The sequence below is a fragment of the Neophocaena asiaeorientalis genome, unplaced genomic scaffold, assembly GCF_003031525.2.
Source record: "Neophocaena asiaeorientalis asiaeorientalis breed wild unplaced genomic scaffold, Neophocaena_asiaeorientalis_V1.1 scaffold151, whole genome shotgun sequence".
NCBI lineage: Eukaryota > Metazoa > Chordata > Mammalia > Artiodactyla > Phocoenidae > Neophocaena > Neophocaena asiaeorientalis.
The window spans coordinates 453648-475360 of NW_020175490.1; the positions used below are offsets into that span (position 1 = coordinate 453648).

The following is a 21713-nucleotide window of genomic DNA, read 5'->3' on the forward strand; positions in this document are numbered from 1 at the left end:
AAAAAAAAAAAAAAAAAAAAGAAGATGTAGATTTTGGAACTGAGATATATAGGAATATTCAAGTAATTCCATTATTACTACAGTTTTCTGTAAAAATCACAAATGTATAAAATATAAAATTTATGTCAGATGAATTACATATGTTTTGAAACATAAGGAATACTTGTGAATACTTGAATCCTGCTTTCTGTTCCAAACAATAGATTGATAGCTATTAATCTATGTAAAATATAATTACAGTTATTATTTTGGAATCAAATCTTAATTAGGACTCTTTGAAGAATATATAGGGTAGATTATATTATAAAACTTTTTTAAAATTTTTAAATGTTTTGCTTTTCTTTTGGGAAGTTTGGATGAATTGTTTGGATATAAATTTATGTTTATTTTAAATTCAACTGTATCACAAATGTATTGCTTTTTTAATCTCTTTTTAACATATGCTAACCCAAAGCAAAATTTTATTCCAATTTTACATTTAAAAATTATTATTAGGTATAGAAACATTTTATAATTTACAATTTTAAGGAAGCACAATGTTTTCATGGCAATTCTCTTGCCATTTTTTGTCATCTTTACATTTCATACTATAATAATGAATTTTAGTATTAGACATATTTATTAAGATAATTTTTAGACTTCACTCTCTTTTAGAGCTATCAACATTTCTTTTGTCACTCATTCATTCATTTAGTCATTCATTTTACAAGTGCTTGCTGAGTACAGAAAAAAGCCAGGAATAGTCCTAGGTGCTGGTTACGTATAAAATTTGTACTTGCTCTCGAGGAGCTTGGTTTAGAAGAGACAGACCACATTAATAACTATACAGTCGTACAATGAATACTGCAGAAAGGAATTTACAAAATACCATCAGTGATTAATCTGCTTGGGATTGTGGTAGTGAAGAGTCGGAGAAGATATTCTCCCAGAACATGATATTTGAATTATATTTTGACAGATGAGTAAGAATTTGTCAGGTTACAAGAGAATAACAGGCAGAAAGAATATGATGAATAAAGAGACAAGAGATAAAAATTCGAATAAGTGACTAAAGCATACAGCACAGGCAGGTGAATTTGAATGGTGAATTTTGGATATTATAGGCTATAAGACACACTAAAAATTGTACTGTAAAGGAATCGATATTATAACTCTGTGGAAGTGTGATTTGAAGAAGTGAGAACCTGAAGGCCTGAAGATGGCTCGTAGTTTAGGCATCACGACTATAGCTAACACTTATTTTGTATTTACTGTGTGTTGGGCACTGTGTTTTATACAGTCCTATGAGGGTAGGTTATTATCCTTGCTTAGAGAGTTTAAGTCAAAGAATCCAAGGTCACACAGCAAATAAGTGGCAGAATTTGGATTTCAACCCAGTTGGCCCAGTTCTAGATCCAAGTTCTTACCTATTTCACTAAGCTAGGAATAGAGAAGATGAAAATTTAGAGGAAATATAATCAGAACATTAAGAAACATATCAGAATATCATGGAAAGATTTTAGTAAGATAAGTACTTATTAATAATATATTTACAAAATGGAAATTTGTGTGTATGTTTAAGTAGATTTTTATTCTTGTTGTTTTTATAAACAAGGAATTGAATATTCTTCAACCTAAAGATACCTTTCGTCTTTGGCTCACTGCAGAAGTTCATCCCAACTTTACTCCAATTTTATTACAGTCAAGTTTGAAGATAACATATGAGGTAAGAAGATTTAAAACTTGAAACGTGGGCTTCCCCGGTGGCACAGTGGTTAAGAATCCGCCAATGCAGGGGACGTGGGTTCGAGCCCCGGTCTGGGAAGATCCCACATGCCACAGAGCAACTAGGCCCGTGCACCACAACTACTGAGCCTGCGCTCTAGAGCCCGCGAGACAGCAACAAAGACCCAACACAGCCATAAATAAATAAATGAATAAATAAAATTTATGAAAAAAATAAAAACTTGAATCACTAATTGTGTAAGTGCAGTAATTTAGCATGCCTTCTAAAGCTCTGTAGACAAAAAGCACTCAAAAACTTTTGTATATTTAGATGAAGTATATACATAAATAATATATTTGTAAAATTACATTTATATTTTTCTTTTAAATATTATTTAATATCATTAATTTTTTGTTTTTTTATTGTAGTAAAAGACATAATGTAAAATTTACTATCTTAACCATTTATAAATGTACAGTACAGTAGTGTTAACCATATGTACCTTGTCGTATAACAGATCTCTAAAATTTTTTCATCTCACAAAACTGAGACTGTATCCACTGAAGAGCAACTCCCTATTTCTCTTTCCCTCCACCAATTGTACTTTCTGTTTCTAAGAGTTGACTACTTTATATCCCTCATATAAGTGGAATCATGCAGTATTTGTCTTTTGGTGACTGGCTTATTTTATTTGGCATGATGTCCTCAAGGTTCATCCATGTTGTAGCATATGACAGCATTTCCTTCTTTCTTAAGGCTGAATAATATCCCATTATATGTGTGTACTACATTTTCTTCATCCATTCATCAGCCCATGGACATTTAGATTTTCTACCTCTCGGCTATTATGAATAATGTTGCAATGAACATGGGTGGGCAAATATCTCTTCAAGATCGTATTTTCAGTTTTTTTGGATATATACCCCGAGTGGGATTGCTGGATCATATGGTAATTCTATTTTTAATTTTTTGAGGAACTTCCATACTGTTCCACTGTGGTATACCATTTAACATTCCCACCAATAGCACACAATTTCTCTGATCCTTACCAACACTTGTTATTGTCTCCTGTATTTTTTTTAATAGTGACTGTCCTAACAGTGTGAGGTGATATCTCACTGTGGTTTTCATTTGTATTTCTCTATATTTAGTGATGTTGAACATCTTTGTATACGCTTGTTGGCTATTTTTATGCCTTCTCTGGAGAAATGTCTATTCAAGTCTTTTGCCCATTTTTAATTGGATTTTTTGTTGTTGAGTTGTACAAATTTCTTATGTATTCTTCATATTGACCCTTTATCAGATATAAGGCTTACAAATATTTTCTCTCATTCCATTAAGGGTTCCTTTTAACTGTGTTGATTGTTTCCTTTGCTGCGTAGATGTTTTTAGTTTGATGTAGTCCCATTTGTCTGTTTTTGCTTTTGTTGCTTGTGCTTTTAGTGGCATATGCAAAAAAATCATTGCCAAATCCAATGTCATGAACCTTTTCCCCTGTTTTCTTCTAGGAATTTTAGTTTCAGGTCTTAGGTTTAGGTCTTTAATGCATTTTGAGTTAATTTTTGTATTAGGTGTAAAGTAAGGGTCCAACTTCACTCTTGCACATGGATATCCAGTTTTCATATCATTTGTTTTTTGACATAGCTAAGTTAGATTTTCAGTCTTTGTTTCCTTCTTTCGTTCATTTGTTCCCTTCACCCATCCATTCATCCATACATCTATCCATCAGTCCATCCTTCTAACGTGTAATGCTTGGCAGATCCTTCCCAAACCTGATGCATCCAAAACTCTATGTGTTTGTAATGATATTGTGGAACTCGTCCAAGTCATAATTGAAATAATAATAAGAAACTGAATTAAAACTTTTAAAAAACTGGTTTAAAACGTTCTGCTTGCATTTTCTCTCAACTTGTAGAATATAATCTCATATAATCTCTTGTCTGATGAAAAATATCTTATTGGTGTTTATAACTACCTGTTATTTTAGATCAGTACTTCCATTTTCCATCTGAAGGCATTAAGTCTCATGTAAGGAAGAAAAAGGCTAAGGATTAATCCAAGGAGTACACAAATGATTTAATATTTGGAAACAAATTAATTGAATGAATGTCAATTATAATGTCTAGTAAGAGAGAACTTCTCCAGCCACTCTCTCAGTATACTCTTTTACTAAACTATATTGCAGAACTGGATTGTACAAGCCCTGAAGGCAAGGGCTATGTTTTTTCTTGCTTTTTTTTTCTTATAATATGTGGCATGTAGGAAGAATACAGTAATATTTCAATAAATGAAGAGTTAATATATATCAGGGGAACTGTTCCTTGAAAATTTTAACTTAATGTGTAGCCTCTTCCAGTATCCTTTTTTAGGAAGTAATTAGATTATATTTTTATGGAAATTTTCAGTTTCATTTAAGTTACTGGTGAATTTTTTTCTATTTCTTAAATCAATGTAAATGATTTTAACTATTCCAGGAAATAGTGCAGTTCATTATGTTCAAAATTATTACTATATGTATGTACACATATGTACACACATGTTTTATTGTATTTAAAAATTGTGGAATCTTCATTTTATTGTTTGTTTCTTCTCTTTTTGATGAGTTGCTGGAGTTGTTTTTAAAAATTTATTACATTGAATCTGTAGATTGCTTTGGATAGTATAGTCATTTTCACAGTATTGATATCTCCAATCCAAGAATATGGTATATCTCTCCATCTGTTTGTGTCATCTTTGATTTCTTTCATCAGTATCTTATAGTTTTCTGAGTACAGGTCTTTTCCCTCCTTAGGTAGGTTTATTTCTAGGTATTTTATTCTTTTGGATGTGATGGTAAATGGGATGTTTCCTTAATTTCTCTTTCTGATCTTTCATTGTTAGTGTATAGGAATGCAAGAGATTTTCTGTGTATTAATTTTGTATCACACAACTTTACCAAATTCATTGATGAGCTCTAGTAGTTTCTGGTAGCAACTTTAGTGTTTTCTGTGTATACTGTAGTATCATGTCATCTGCAAACAGTGACAGTTTTACTTCTTTTTCAATTTGGAATCCTTTTATTCCTCTTTATTCTCTGATTGCCATGGCTAGGACTTCCAAAACTATGTTGAATAATAGTGGTAAGAGTGGACATCCTTGTCCTGTTCCTGATCTTAGAGGAAACGTTTTCAGTTTTTCACCATTGAGAATGATGTTTGCTCTGGGTTTGTCATATATGACTTTTATTATGTTGAGGTAGGTTCCCTCTATGCCCACTTTCTGGAGAGTTTTTATCATAAATTGGTGTTGAATTCTGTCAAAAGCTTTTTCTGCATCTCTTGAGATGATTATATGGTTTTTATTCTTCAGTTTGTTGATGTGGTGTATCATATTGATTGATTCATGAATATTGAAAATCCTTGCATCCTGGGATGAATCCCACTTGATCATGGTGTAATATCCTTTTAATGCATTGTTGGATTTGGTTTGTTATTATTTTGTTGATGAGTTTTACATCTATGTTCATCACTGATGCTGTCCTGTAATTTTCAGAGAAAGGCAAATATCATATGTTATCACTTATATGTGGAATCTAAAGAAAGGGTACAAATGAACTTATCTACAAAGCAGAAATAGAATTATAAAATAGATAACAAATGAAGACCTACTGTATAGCACAGGGAACTCTTCTTTTCCCATATATATGGGAAAATAATCTAAAAAAGGGTGTATATATGTATATGTATAACTGATCCACTTTGCTGTACAGCAGAAACTAACACAACATTGTAAATTAACTATACTCCAATAAAAATTTAAAAAATAAAATTAAAAAATAGAAAAAAATTTGTCACAAATAACCAATGTCATACTTTCTGATTTACTTTTTCTTATTAATTCTTTTCTATTCACTGAATTTCCTGCTCTTTTCATTATTTTTTCTTCCTTATGTTTTCCTTAATTTGTACTGGATTTCATTCTTCCTGATTTCTTATGCTGAATGCTTAATTGATTTAATTAACTTGAATTAATATTGAAATTATTTTAAGTCTGAATTTTCAGTTGAATATATATTTTACCTTATCTCATAACTTGACATACTAGTGTTTCTGTTTTGTCATTTTCTAATAATCTTTATTTGTATATGATTTTCTCTGTAATTGTACATGATTTATTTATTTTGCATAACCTTTAGTATAGGGTCTTAAAACAAAAAACAAACCAAAAAAAACCCTAAGTGGTTGTTCAGTTTCCTTAGTGCTCAGAAAATTTTGTCTGTTCTATGAAAAATTTTGGTAACTGTTTCATAAACAAAACATTTTCATTTAAAAGTGTACATTTGGAAATGCACTTAGTAAAAAAAAAAATACTTAGGCCCTTTTTCTTTTAATAAAACAAAAGTTTTTATTTAAGAGAAAACAATGAAAAGGTTTGCAAAGGAAATTATTATTTTTTTGTGGCAGGCATTCTTAAAAGTACTGTTCTGAATTTTTCATTAATGTTAGAAACCAGTTTGAAGGAAAAAAATACTTTTAAAACAAAGTAAGTTTTTTTTTTTTAAATCTTTATTGGAGTATAATTGCTTTACAATGGTGTGTTGGTTTCTGCTTTATAACAAAGTGAATCAGTTATGCATATACATATGTTCCCATATCTCTTCCTCTTGCATCTCCCTCCCTCCCACCCTCCCTATCCCACCCCTCCAGGTGGTCACAAAGCACCGAGCTGATCTCCCTGTGCTATGCGGCTGCTTCCCACTAGCTATCTATAAAACAAGGTAACTTTTGAAATGGATTTATTTTGGTCTTTTTCCAAGAATTCAAAAATTTTTTTCTTCCATTTTGATAATTAAAAAAAATAATTTAAACAGATTTTGGACATGTGGATAACTGTTTTCTGACTAGTACTAGTCCAATTTACAATTTCGGTTCCTGGGTTTGAATTTCTGTTATAAGCCTAGCAATGTCAGGTAATACCCACCTTAAGTAAAGTGGACTGATGTTCAAGGAAGATTAGTTGACATTACATGTAAATAGTAATTTGAAGTCCTTATGGAAATTCAGATAGTACTGGAGAGAAAGAACTGGCGTATTGAAGTCAAAAACACCTGCCTGATAATAGTATCATAATTCGTACTGTAAATGATGGTTTTGTTCCCGTAAAACACCTCAATGATCATGTAAAACTTATTTGGTTATTTTGAATATTGTTGGTTGTGTAGGGTTTCTTTTGGGGGGGGTTACGCGGGCCTCTCACTGTTGTGGCCTCTCCCGTTACGGAGCACAGGCTCTGGATGCACAGGCTCAGTGGCCATGGCCCACGGGCCCAGCTGCTCCGCGGCATGTGGGATCCTCCCGGTCGGGGGCACGAACCCGTGTCCCCTGCACCGGCAGGTGGACTCCAACACTGCGCCACCAGGGAAGCCCTATTTTGGATTTTTAATTGAGATGAGCTATTAGGTATAAGGAGTTTAAAACTAGTTTTATATTTGTACGTTTTTTTTTAACATCTTTATTGAAGTATAATTGCTTTACAGTGGTGTGTTAGTTTCTGCTTTATAGCAAAGTGAATCAGCTGTACATATACATATATCCCTGTATCTCCTCCCTCTTGAGTCTCCCTCCCACCGTCCCTATCCTACCGCTCTAGGTGGTCACAAAGCGCTGAGCTGATCTCTCTGTGCTATGAGGCTGCTTCTCACTAGCTATCTGTTTTACATTTGGTAGTATATATAAGTCTATGCCACTTTCTTACTTTGTCCCAGCTTACCCTTCCCCCTCCCCGTGTCCTCAAGTCCATTCTCTATGTCTGTGTCTTAATTCCTGTCCTGCCCATAGGTTCTTCAGAATCTTTTTGTTTGTTTTTAGATTCATATATATGTGTTAGCATATGGTATTTGTTTTTCTTTTTCTGACTTACTTCACTCTGTATGACAGACTCTAGGCCCATCCACCTCACTACAAATAACTCAATTTCGTTTCTTTTTATGGCTGAGTAATATTCCATTGTATATATGTGCCACACCTTCTTTAGTACATTTTGAAGTAACATAAAATAAAATAGTTTAAGTCAAACTTGGTAATGGTGAAAAGTTTTTGCCTTAAAATATGTTCTCAATATGTTAAATACTGATTTATTTTATTTGTAAGGTTTTAAACAATATGTTTGTTTTTTCTCTAGTCACCTCCAGGTTTGAAGAAAAATTTAATGCGTACTTATGAATCTTGGACTTCTGAGCAAATTAGCAAAAAAGATAATATACATCGAGCTCATGCTCTCTTCAGTTTTGCTTGGTTTCATGCTGCATGCCAAGAAAGAAGAAATTACATTCCACAGGTAAGTAAGAGCATGTCTTAGATATAGTCTAAGGTGTACATTTTTTCATATTAGAATATTTTTACAGTTTAGTATAAATAGCTAGGATTACTTCTTAATTTGATTCATGATTTATAAATTTATATCTCTGATTCCATCTTCTCTGTTAATCTTCTGGACTGTATATAGTTACCTAGTTCACATGTTTTTGAATTAAAGTGTTTAGAACAATGTGTGAGCCATCATAATTCATCATTGTTAGGTATCATTTTTATGGTTAATATCTCACCCGTTCAAAAATGTTCAAAAACCGAGTTCCCATACCTGTTTTTCCTTTAGTATATTCTGGTCAATAATAGGCATTGATATCTGTTTACTTCCCTAAGTTAGAAGCATAGGAGTTGTTCTTGGTATGGTTTTCTTCCCTACTCAACTTGTGTTTCAATCCTGTTGATTCTACTTCTAAAATGTAATTCAAATCTGTACATTTCTCCTCACTTTTCTTTTCAAGCCTCATCACCTCTCACCTGAATTACTTTTCCAACTCTTCTTCCTGCTTTTTCCATTTAGCAGCCAGAATTATTTTTCTAATATGTAATTTTGATTTTTTCACTCCTCTGCTTAGCACCCATCAAATGGAATTCCACTGTACTTCGGAAAAAATACGCACATTTCTTACCATGATCCAGAAGGAAATATTTGCCTATCTTTTCAACCTCTTCCCAGGCCCCTTTTTTTCTATCTGTTCTCTACACCTCAGTCACATGGGACTTCTTTATGGTCTTTTAATCCATCAAGCTTTCTCACCATAGGCTCTAGATTCTATTTTTAAACCACCAATAGAGCACAGTTTTTCATGGCCATGGCAGTCCTAGCTGGTACCATGCTCTGATCTTCTTGCCAAATGCCTATCTTAGCAAAAATTTCAGCATTCTTCCATCTTTAAATGGATGGGAAACCATCCTCTTTTTTTAAACTTTGTCTACTTCTTTTGGGATAATCTTTCCTCAAACTGCCCTCCCCATCTGCCCACCTTTTAGCCTTTCTCTATATTTCAGTTGCATGTCAAAATAAGAGCATTGGTTCTGGAGTTTCAGTCCTGACTCTAGAATTTCCTTGCTGTATGACCTTAGGTAAATTACTTTATCCCCTTGACTGTAAAATGTGAATAATGATCATATTTACCTTTGTTGTGAGGATTAAATGAAATAGTGTATGTTTAGAAGTGCTTAACACAGTGCCTGGTATAGCCTATCAATAAATATTTGTCAAACCAATGAAATAGTAAATAGTAATAGCAATGTTTGTTTCATATATTTTACACACTATACTTATTAAAGGGTACGCTTATTATTTTTATTTTACAAAAGTAGGACAGTGAATCTCGATGGTAATTAACTTGAGCTTGGAAATGGGCAGGCTCACCACCTTCTAAAGCCTTTGCCCCTAATTTCTCTGACATTCATCCTTAGGTAATGTATCAGTTAATCCTGATGCATACATGAAGAATAGTCATAGTGATGCATTTTTATGAGAAAACAAAACTTACATTTTAAAAAAAAATTAGTTTTTTTTTGTTTTTGGGTTTTTTTTTTTGTTTGTTTTCTTTTTGTGTGTGTGGTACGTGGGCCTCTCACTGTTGTGGCCTCTCCCGTTGCGGAGCACAGGCTCCAGACACACAGGCTCAGTGGCCATGGCTCATGGACCCAGCCGCTCCACGGCATGTGGGATCTTCCCGGACCGGGGCATGAACCCGTGTCCCCTGCATCGGCAGGGGGACTCTCAACCACTGCGCCACCAGGGAAGCCCAGTTTTCATTTTTTATTGTGACACATGCACATAGTATAAATTAAAAAGCTATGAAAAAGCTTGCAAATTAAGATTTAGTCTCCTTCCTCCTTATCCCCTGCCACTCAGTTTGTATTCCCAGGGCACCTACTGTTCACCATTTCTTTGATGTCCTTCAGAGATATTATATAAATGCACAAATATATTTTATGCATTTATATGCACACTTATGTTCTTTTTAATTCAAATGGCAGCACATTATACATACAGTTCTGTACTTTGCTTTATTAACCAATACATTTTAGAGATTGTTAAATATTAGTACCCATTTAACACCTAATTTTAAAATATGATTTGTATTCATATATCCATATAAATATTTTTAGGCAGTTTGTATTGTTAGATGGGCATAAATATTTTCTTTAATCTTCGCTATTACAAAAAATATTGCAATGGATATCCCTATGATTGCCTCATTTAACACTTGTTCATGGTGGCCAATTCCTAAATGTAGAATGTTTGCTTCAAAAGATATGTGTATTTTTAAAAGTTCATGAATATTACCAAAATGCTCTACATAGAGGATATAGCAGTTCATTTTCACACAAACAAAAATATTTGAAAATGTCATTTAAAAAAACATTCTGCTCTGATAAAAATCATAAATTTAGAGGTAAAAGCAGACAAAATATTGATTGCCATTAATTGCTAGATGTCATGTCATAGGGATATGAACTCCACAAACTCTATTTTACTTCTTTTCCTTATTTGGTTTTGCTTTTTTTTTTTTTTTAACAGCCAACTTTGAGAAGTAAAGATCCACTGTTAATTCAACTTAGTTTTCATTCCCTGTGTTAGTAAAAGATTATTCCTTTCCTATTTTTCATTGCGGTGCTGTGTTAACTTCCCTATTTTACACATGTATATTGTACCTCTAATACTGCATTCGATGTAATGTCAGTTTTGTTTTATATTTGTTATTCTTTGATATTGTGTTATTCTTACTAGTTTGTGAGTACCTTTATAACAGGCTTAATCTCATTCATAAGAGCACTTTACACAGTGCCTGGATTTCCATGTCAGATAAATAGGATTTGATTGGCTACTGAGAATCTCTCCACAATTTACAATATAATTTCTGTCAGGAATTGTGATATGAATAACAAAAATTACCATTCAAATTTTTGTACCATATTTTTAAAAAATCATTAATCATCTAGCAGTATATCAGTAACTGTGCTTTACAGAGTACAGTTCTTATTTCAGAATTAGTATTTTAGTTGGAAGTTGCTATATTAAGTAATATTGATAGCAACAGTCTTGAGAGTTTTATGGATACTGATTAATTTTTAAGGTATTTTTAAAATGTTGAAATGAGCATTTTTCTTCACAAATAAGATCTAATAGAGTTATATAAGAAATTTTATTAATAAGACTTTGTTTTGAGTTGGTAGAAAGTTTATTTAAAATGTTATGAGAACTTTGTTAACTACCGATGGGTACGTATCCCTTACACATTTTTTTCTCTTAACATCTTTATTGGAGTATAATTGCTTTACAATGTTGTGTTAGTTTCTGCTGTATAACAAAGTGAATCAGCTGTATGTATACATATATCCCCATATCCCCTCCCTCTTAAGCCTCCCTCCCGACCTCCCTATCCCACCCCTCTAGGTGGTCACAAGGCACCGAGCTGATCTCCCTGTGCTATGCAGCTGCTTCCCACTAGCTATCTATTTTACCTTTGGTAATGTATATATGTCAATGCTACTTTCTCACTTCCTCCCAGCTTACTCTTCCCCCTCCCCTTGTCCTCAAGTCCATTCTCTACATCTGTGTCTTTTTTCCTGTCCTACCCCTAGGTTCTTAGAACCTTTTTTCTTTTTTTTGATTCCATATATATGTGTTAGCATACATATTTGTTTTTCTCTTTCTGACTTACTTCACTCTGCATGACAGACTCTTAAGTCCATCCACCTCACTACAAATAGCTCAATTTCATTTCTTTCTATGGCTGAGTAATATTTCATTGTATATATGTGCCACATCTTTTTTTTTTTCTCCTTTTTTTTTTTAACCGTCTTTTTAGGGTATAATTGCTTTACAATGGTGTGTCAGTTTCTGCTTTATAACAAAGTGAATCAATTATGCATACACATATATCCCCATATCTCTTCCCTCTTTCATATCCATCCCTCCCACCCCTCTAGGTGGTCACAAAGCGCCGAGCTGATCTCCCTGTGCTATGCGGCTGCTTCCCACTACCTATTTTACGTTTGGTAGTGTATATATGTCCATGCCACTCTCTCACTTTGTCCCAGGTTACCCTTCCCCCTCCCCATATCCTCAAGTCCATTCTCTAGTAGGTCAGCATCTTTATTCCCATCTTGCCCCTAGGTTCTTCTTACCATTTTCTTTTTTTCTTTTTTTTTTTTTTTAGATTCCATATATATGTGTTAGCATACGGTATTTGTTTTTCTCTTTCTGACTTACTTCACTCTGTATGACAGTCTCTAGGTCCATCCACCTCACTACAAATAACTCAGTTTCATTCCTTTTTCTTGCTGAGTAATATTCCATTGTATATATGTTCCACATCTTCTTTATCCATTCATCTGTTGATGGACACTTAGGTTGCTTCCATGTCCTGGCTATTGTAAATAGCGCTGCAATGAACATTTTGCTACATGATTCTTTTTGAATTATGGTTTTCTCAGGGTATATGCCCAGTAGTGGGATTGCTAGCTCATACGATAGTTCTATTTTTAGTATTTTAAGGAACCTCCATACTGTTCTACATAGTGGCTGTATCAATTTACATTCCCTCCCACAGTGCAGGAGAGTTCCCTTTCCTCCATACGCTCTCCAGCATCTATGGTGTGTAGATTTTTTAACGATGGCCATTCTCACTGGTGTGAGGTGATAACTTATTGTAGTTTTGACTTGCATTACTCCAGTGATTAGTGATGTTGTGAATCCTTTCATGTGTCTGTTGGCAATCTGTTTATCTTCTTTGGAGAGATGTCTCTTTAAGTCTTCTGCTCATTATTGGACTGGGTTGTTTGTTCTTTTGATATTGAGCTGCATGAGCTGCTTGTATATTTTGGAGGTTAATCCTTTGTCAGTTGCTTCATTTGCAAATCTTTTCTCCCATTCTGAGGGCTGCCTTTTCATCTTGTGTATGGTTTCCTTTGCTGTGCAAAAGCTTTTAAGTTTCATTTGGTCCCATTTCTTTATTTTTCTTTTTATTTCCATTTCTCTAGGAGGTGGGTCAAAAAGGATCTTGCTGTGATTTGTGTCATAGAGGGTTCTGCCTATGTTTTCCTCTAAGAGTTTTATAGTGTCTGGCCTTACATTTAGGTATTTAATCCATTTTGAGTTTTTTTGTGTGTATGGTGTTAGGGAGTGTTCTAATTTCATTCTTTTACATGTAACTGTCCAGTTTTTCCAGCACCACTTATTGAAGAGGCTGTCTTTTCTCCATTGTATGTTCTTACCTCCTTTGTCAAAAATAAGGTGACCATATGTGCGTGGGTTTATCTCTGGCCTTTCTGTCTTGTTCCATTGATCTATGTTTCTGTTTTTGTGCCAGTACCATACTGTCTTGATTGCCTTTCAAAAAAAAGGAAGAGAGCAACTAAATGAATAAACAAACCCACAAATGAAAACAAACACTAAAAGCTAAACTAAGATAAACATGAAACCAAAAAGAAATCAAATGCAGAAAGCAAACCCCAAGTTCACAGTTGCCCCCAAAGTCCACCCCCTCAGTTTTGGGAACACTCATTATCTATTCAGGTATTCCACACCGGCGGGGTTTACCAAGCTGACTGCGTGGATTTAATGCACTGCTTCTAAGGCTGCATGAAGAAATTTCCCTTTCTCTTCTTTGTTCGCACAACTCCTGGGTCTCAGCTTTGGTTTTGTCTCCGCCTCTGAGTGTAGGCCAGCCTTAGGCATCTGTTCCCTGCCCAGACAAGAGGGGGTTAAAACAGCGTCTGATTAGGGCTCTCTTGCTCACTCAGACTGGGGAGAGGGAGGGGTATATACCGGTAGTCTCAATTGCAATGCGGGGTGTGTCTGCAGCAGTAGAGGCCTGTGTGATGTTGTAACAGCCTGAGGCATGTCATGTGTTCTCCCAGGAAAGTTGACCCTGGATAATGGGACCCTGGAAGTGGCGTGATGCACAGGCTTCTGGGGGTATGTGGGTAGTGACCTGCGCTTGCACACAGAATATTTGTTGGCAGTGGCGGCGGCAGTAGCGGTCCTTGCTCACCTCTGCAGTTTGAGATGATAGCCGTGACTCATGCCCGTCTCTGGGGCTTGCTTAGGCAGTGCTCTGCCATCTGTGGGAACTTGGAGCAGGAAGCCCCTCTCCTTGCACACCCCAAAACATCGGTCTCTTACCTGTCTGGCAGGTCCAGACATTTTCCCGGACACCGTCCCAGCTAGCTGTGGCACACTAACCCCCTCAGGCTGTGTTCATGCAGGCAACCCCAGTCCTCTCCCTGGGGTCTGACCTCTGAAGCACAAGCCTCAGCTCCCAGCCCCCACCTGACCTGGCAGGTTAGCAGATAAGCATCTCAGGCTGGTGAGTGGTGGTCAGCACCAGTCCTCTATGCAGGAATCTCTCTGCTTTGCCCCCTGCACCCCTGTTGCCGTGCTCTCCTCCATGGCTCCGAAGCTTCTCCCCTGCCCACCCCCCATGTCCGCCAGGGAAGGGGCTCCCTAGGGTGTGGAAACTTTTCCTCGTTCACAGCTCCCTCCCAGAGGTGCAGGTCCCATCCCTATTATTTTGTCTCTGTTTCTTCTTTTTACCTTCACTCTACCCAGGTATGTGGGGAGTTTTTTGCCTTTTGGGAAGTCTGAGGTCTTCTGCCAGCATTCTGTAGGTGTTCTGTAGGAGTTGTTTCACATATAGATGTATTTTTGATGTATTTGTGGGGAGGAAGGTGATCTCCACGTCTTACTCCTCTGCCATCTTGAAGGTCTGTGTCTCCCTTACAGATTTTTAATTCTTAGGCATAGTTTAACTTAGCTATAGTTAACTGAAATCTTTTTTGTTTTCACAATATCTATAATATTATTAAAAAAAAATAACTATCTAAATGCTAGTGACCTCCAAATTTTTATATCCAACTCAGACCAACTCTCTAAGATCTAGGTTTATATCTCCAACTGTTTATTTGACCTATCTAGTTAGATGTCTCAAAAATGACTGAAGATGCACATATTCTAAATCCAAGTACTAGAACATTAGCTTCTCAAGAGCACAGATTTTTGCTTCTTTTGTTTACTGCTATATTTTCATTGACAAAAACAGTGCCAAGTATATAGCAGACACTCAGTAAGTTTTTGTTGAACACTTTGTTCATTGATCTCATGTTATCCCTTTCCAAACCTTGTATTCTTTCAGTGTTCCACCTGTGAGTGAATGATGCCAACATCAATTTGAATACGCCATGAGCTTAGAAGTCATTCTTAATATCTCTCTTTTTGGTATCTTCATCCTCCATTACAATCCAATACAAAAATTCTTTCATTTCATTGTCCTAACTATCTATCTACTTTTGTTTTTCTGTCATTTCTTACCCTTTCTCCACCAGGGTGACTTTCCCTTATCTTTTATATTAGGTCAGAGCTCTTTCTTATATATACCAAATATGTTTCTTTTCCTTAAACATATTACAGTTTGTAATTGTATGTGTATTTGGGTAATTGATTGTATCCACCCCTCCCCTGACATTTGACTGAAAGCTACATGGAAACAGGGATTATATATGTTTTTGCTCATTCTTTTATTCCCAGAGCCTGACATATAATGTGCACTTAATAAATCTTTTTGAATGATGAATGAATAAATTAAATTTGTATCGATATTTCTGAATATTATTCAAGTCTAAATAGATTTTAGTTTGAACTTATTGCATAAAACTAATTACTAGTCATAGTTGATGAAAGCCCTATAGAAATTATTTTTAATTATTTCATATTATTTTCTATCACATATAAATGTCTTTGAATGTTCTTTTTATACAAGCATAGCAGCTATTAGCTGTAGGTTTATAATTTTATTTAGTTACAATATAAATGCTTTGTGGGTCAAATGTACAGAAAATACTACTATATGCCTTTAGACCTTTAAATAATTTTCGTAATATTTCTGTTTTCATGTTTGTAGAGAAAATCCAAAATTCTGAAGGACCAAATTATAGGAAATCTCTCAATGTATACACTCTATGTAGACTCAATGATTTACTACGCCAATTTGTTCTTTCTGTATATGACTCTTCTGCCACATATTTAAGTGATAAAAACATTTATGACATTATAAAATCCTTTGCATGCTGTAGAGATCAATAAATTTACTTTTTTAATTACTCTTACTTTAGATGTATTGTTTTATTGTTTTTATTAAAAATTCTCAGTAGTTGCCTTTTTTTTCTTTTAGTCTGTTATTGAACATTCTTTTTAAGATTGTAAGGGCAATGATATATGCATATATATTTTTTAACACTGCTTGTAGTTCTTTAATTTTTTAAAAATTTGTTTTGATAGGGTTGGACCAAGTTTTATGAGTTTTCTTTATCAGATCTTCGGGCTGGTTACAGCATTATTGACAGACTCTTTGATGGTAAGTTCTAATGATGAAAACTTTGACCTCTGGTGTCAATGAAAATAATTTTTGAGCTCTTATTAAAAATAGGGTTTTTTTCAAGAGTGACTTGACTTCCTATTATAAAATTTGCTTTTTGCTTCTCATTTTGTATTTAATGTTTTGAATTCCATGCTTGTGAAAGTTCATATATTATCTATTGTGGTCATTGGTTTTGATATAATCCATTAGATTTCTGGTTGATCTGTAGCTCTCAGGAAGCAGAAAGCTAGAATGACCTTGTCTTTACTTCACGGCCTTCACAAGTTTCAGGCTTCAACTAAATTATTCATATCTCTTTCAGGGGAATTGTTAAAATTCAAGAATATGGTAGACCAAGAATCTGTAGAATCACAATTGTATGATTAAGTAGAAATCAGGAATCAAGGTACAAATAATAGCCTCCTGAAGATAGGAATGGTCCAATCCCTGAGGGTTATTGCTCAGGGCCAACTCAAGCGAACACTAGAGTTTAGAGCAATGATGGATTAGAGAAGAGAGTATGTTGATAGGACTCTCAAACTTAAAACTATTCTAAACAACTCTAGATTCTTGTCTCCCCCACCATCTTGCAGCCTTGCCAAACTACTCTTCCCTGAGTCTGCCGCATTTCAGTAAATGGCACCACCATTCATGTAGTTGTTCAGGTTCAAAGCCTATGAATAATCCTTGATTCTTCTCTTTTTCTTATCCTCAAACATCCAATGCTTTGGCAGTTTCTGTCCCCTCCATGTCCAAATCACATCAAGATTCTGTTCTCATCCTTCAACTTCATCAATCCTTGGTAGTCCAAGAAATAGATTCTTTCAAAAATTCTCCACAGAGTAAACAAATTTATTTTTTAGAAAAGTAAAGTAAAGCATATAATTCACTTTCAAAACCTACAACCACATTTATCTTCTTTCTGTTCCTTGAACAAACCAGGCTTGTTCCTACCTGAAGGTTTTGGTAGGTGCTCTTCCTTCTGTCTGAAATGCTCCTCACCCAAACCTTTATATGATTTTCTTCTCTTATCATTCACATCTCAGCTTAGAGGTATCCTCTTCAGAAAAGTTTTTTATTATCACCAAATCTAAAGTAATTTTCTAATTGTTCTCTATCCCCATGTTCTGTTTGTTTTAATACATTACTGCTACCTTATACTTTCCTGTTTATTCATTCATTTTTTAAAATGTTGTTCGTCTTTTCCAACTAGAGTGTAATCTACATTAAGCAAGGTCTTTGACTATTTTGTTTACTCTGTATGTCCTTAACATCTGTAGGAGGGCCTAGCCCATGGTAGTAGGCACTGTTATAGTTGGTTGAATTAACGGCATCATCATTTATTCTGTAACTTGGTTTCCATGAAAGGATAAGGATAGACGTCTAGCATGTGGACAAATCCCATTATTTTTGTAGTTTTCTTTTATTTTAATTTTTTATTGAAGTATAGTTGACTTACAATGTTTCATGTGCACAGCAAAGTTATTCCATTGTACATATATATATATATAATATATATTTATATATTTTTCAGATTCTTTTCCCATGTAGGTTATAACAAGATACTGAATATAGTTCCCTGTGCTATATAGTAGGCCCTTGTTTATCTATTTTATATATAGTAGTGTGTATCTATTAATCCCAAATTCCAAATTTATCCCCCACGCACTTCCTCTTTGGTAACCATAAGTTTGTTTTCTATGTCTGTGATTCTATTTCTTGTTTTGTAAATAAGTTCATTGGTATCATTTTTTTAGAATCCACATATAAGTGATATCATATGATAATTTTCTTTTTCTGTATGACTTACTATGATTATTTCTAGGTCCATCCATGTTGCAGCAAATGGCATTATTCTTTTTTATGGCTGAGTAATATTCCATTATATATATATCTGTAGCACATCTGCTTTATCCATTCATCTGTTGATGGACATTTGGGTTGCTTCCATATCTTGGCTATTGTAAATAGTGCTGCTATGAACATTGGAGTGCATGTATCTTTTTTAATGAGAGTTTTTATCTTTTCTGGATATATGCCCAGGAGTGGGATCGCAGGATCATATGGTAATGCTAGTTTTAGTTTTTTAAGGAACTTCATACTGTTCTCAATAGTGAAAGCCCTAATTTACATTCTCACCAACAGTGTAGGAGGGTTCCCTTTTCTCCACAGCTTCTTTAGCATTTATTGTTTGTAGACTTTCTGATGATGGTTATTCTGACCTCATTGTAGTTTTCACTTGCATTTTCCTAATAATCATCAATGTTGAGCATCTTTTCATGTGCCTGTTGGGAATCTGTATAACTTCCGTGGAGAAGTGTCTGTTTAGGTCTTCCGCCCATGTTTTTGGTTGGCTTGTTTGTTTTTTTTTATATTGAGCGGTATGAGCTGTTTGTATATTCTGGAAATTAATCCCTTGTCAGTTCATCATTTGCCAATATTTTCTTCCTTTCCATAGGTTGTCTTTTTGTTTTGTTAATGGTTCTCTTTGTTGTACAAAAGCTTTTAAGTTTAATTAGGTCCCATTTGTTTACTTCTATTTTTATTTCTTTCACCTTAGGAGACAGATCCAAAAAATATTGCTATGATTTATGTCAAAGAGTGTCCTGCCTGTGTTTTCCGGTAGGAGTTTTACATCAGTAGTATCCAGTGTTAGGGACTTCCCTGGCGGTCCAGTGGTTGGGACTTCACCTTCCAATGTGGGTTTGATCCCTGGTTGGGGAACTGGGATCCCATGTGCCTTGCAGCCAAGAAACCAAGACATAGAACAGAAGCAATATTGTAACAAATTCAGTAAAGACTTTAAAAATGGCCCACATCAAAAAAAAAATAGTATCCATTCTTACATTTAGGTCTTTAATCCATTTTGAGTTTATTTTTGTATATGGTGTTAGAGAATGTTCTAATTTCATTCTTTTACATGTAGCTGTCCAACTTTTTACATGTAGCACCACTTACTGAAGAGACTATCTTTTCTTCATTGTATATTCTTGCCTCCTTTGTTGTAGATGAATTGACCCTAAGTGCATGGGTTTATTTCTGGGCTTTCTATCCTGTTCTGTTGATCTTATATGTCTGTTTTTGTGCTAGTACCATACTGTTTTGATTCCTGTAGCTTTGTAATATAGTTTGAAGTCAGCTTATTCCTCCAGTTTCATTCTTCTTTCTCAAGATAGATTTGGCCATTTGGGGTCTTTTGTGTTTCCATATAAATTGTAAAATTTTTTGTTCCAGTTCTATGAAAAATGCCATTGGTAATTTGATAGGGATTGCATTGAATCTTTAGATTGCCTTGGGTAGGTGGTATTGTCATTTTAACAATATTGAGTCGTATAATCCAAGAACACCATATATCTTTCCATCTGTTTGTGTTGTCTTCAGTTTCTTTCATCAACATCTTCAGAGTACAGGTCTTTTACCTCCTTGGGTAGGTCTATTCCTCGGTATTTTATTCTTTTTGATGTGATGGTCCATGGGATTATTTTCTTAATTTCTCTTTCTCACATTTTGTTGTTAGTGTATAGAAATGCAACAGATTTCTGTATATTAATTTTGTATCCTGCAACTTTACCAAATTCATTGATGAGCTTTGGATTTTCTACGTATAGGATGTAATTTGCAAGCAGTGACCATTTTGCTTCTTCCTTTCCAATTTGCATTCCTTTTATTTCCTTTTCTTCTCTGATTTCTGTGTCTAGGACTTCCAAAACTATTTTGGATAAAAGTGGCATGAGTGGGCATCCTTGTCTTGTTCCTGATCTTAGAGGAAATGCTTTCAGCTTTTCACCATTGAGAATGATGTTGGCTGTGGGTTTATCATCTATGGCCTTTATTATGTTGAGATATTTTTGAATCGCATTCTAATTTACATGTTTATGTTTTTAAATGCAGTATGATACGTGTACAAAAAGTACTTATATCATAAGATTACAGCCCAGTGAAATTTCCACAAACTGAACACTCTCATGTAGGCAGAACCTTAATCAAGAAACAGAATATTACCAATACCTCAGATTTTACTCTAATGCTGCCTTCCAGTTACTACTATTCTCCAAGTTCTCCCACCCCCATTCCTTTGGTAAAGACCAGGCACCTAACTATATAGATTAGCTTTGCCTGTTTTTATAAAACTGGAATCATACATCATGTATTCTTTAGTCTTTGGATTCTTTCAATTAACATTATATTTGAGAGATTCATCCATATGCTTACATGTCATTGTTGTCCATTTATTCTCAGTGCTATATAGTTTGCCATTCTGTGATTGTATTTCTTCTCTTGGGTAGTTTTCAAGTTTTTTCTTGATGGACATGTGGGTAGTTTGGGATGATTGCGCTATACCTTTGGGTGACTACTTGAATATACTTCTGTTGGGTATATATGTAGAAGTAGATAGGATATTAATTTATTTGTTCCCCATAGTTATTTAATGCCTAATAGTATTCCAAATGAATTTTTTGTTTATTTAAAAATTCTTTGAATTATACATCAGAAAAGTACACATAAAGGTATAATTCAATAGATTTTCATAAATTGAACCTTTGTAACTAGCCCAAAGTCAATAAACAGTGTATTACCAACATTCTGGAAGCATCTCCCCCACTCCTTTTTACATATGACCCAACATTTTCCCATTTTGTGCTAAGGCCAATCAGTTTTCTGATTTCCATGAGTTGTTTTTTTAATGTTTATTTTGAAACACAATTTTTTTTGAGGATATATACTAGTACTTTAGCTTGCTTAGAAACTTGGTAATTTTCCAAAAGGCTTTTGAACATTTATTTGATTTTTATAATATCACTTTGAGGCAAATATTATTAATGCTCTTTTAAGATGAGGATACCAAAGCACAGAGAGTTTGAATGATTTGTTTGTGATTGTTTTTCAAGCTTGCGATGGAGTTAATAGCATCATATGTTTTTTACATACATCACACCAGTGAATTGTTGAGAGGAAGATGCTTCAAAATGATACTGAATCTCATGGTAGAAGTCTAAATATAATCTTATGATTACAAGATTTCCTGATATTAAGGGACCTCCACATATGGAGAATTAAATGTAAAAAAGGGGAATGGTTCATTGATTTTTATAGTAATGAAATAGTCTAAACTAGTAATGCTAGCAGTGATGTTAACTAGGTAGATTAAAATTGTGTTTCCTGCATTTACTGCTGTTGGGGAGGAAGAAATTTTCTTCTACCCTTCTGGGTTCTTCTGGCTGGTCTAAGAATTTACACTGACATGAAACAGATTAACAGGAGAAGATCAAACAAAAATTAATAACATGT

General features: G+C 34.5%; 1 protein-coding gene across 1 annotated transcript in view; it reads left to right on the forward strand.

The window, feature by feature from the left end:
* Positions 1 to 21713, forward strand: part of DYNC2H1 (dynein cytoplasmic 2 heavy chain 1) — a 369596-nt gene that overhangs the window by 224505 nt on the left and 123378 nt on the right. Inside the window, exons 78-80 of the mRNA XM_024768920.1 lie at positions 1595 to 1705; positions 7865 to 8020; positions 16346 to 16421. Of these exons, the coding sequence (XP_024624688.1) occupies positions 1595 to 1705; positions 7865 to 8020; positions 16346 to 16421 (343 nt within the window). The remainder of the gene's footprint in view (positions 1 to 1594; positions 1706 to 7864; positions 8021 to 16345; positions 16422 to 21713) is intronic.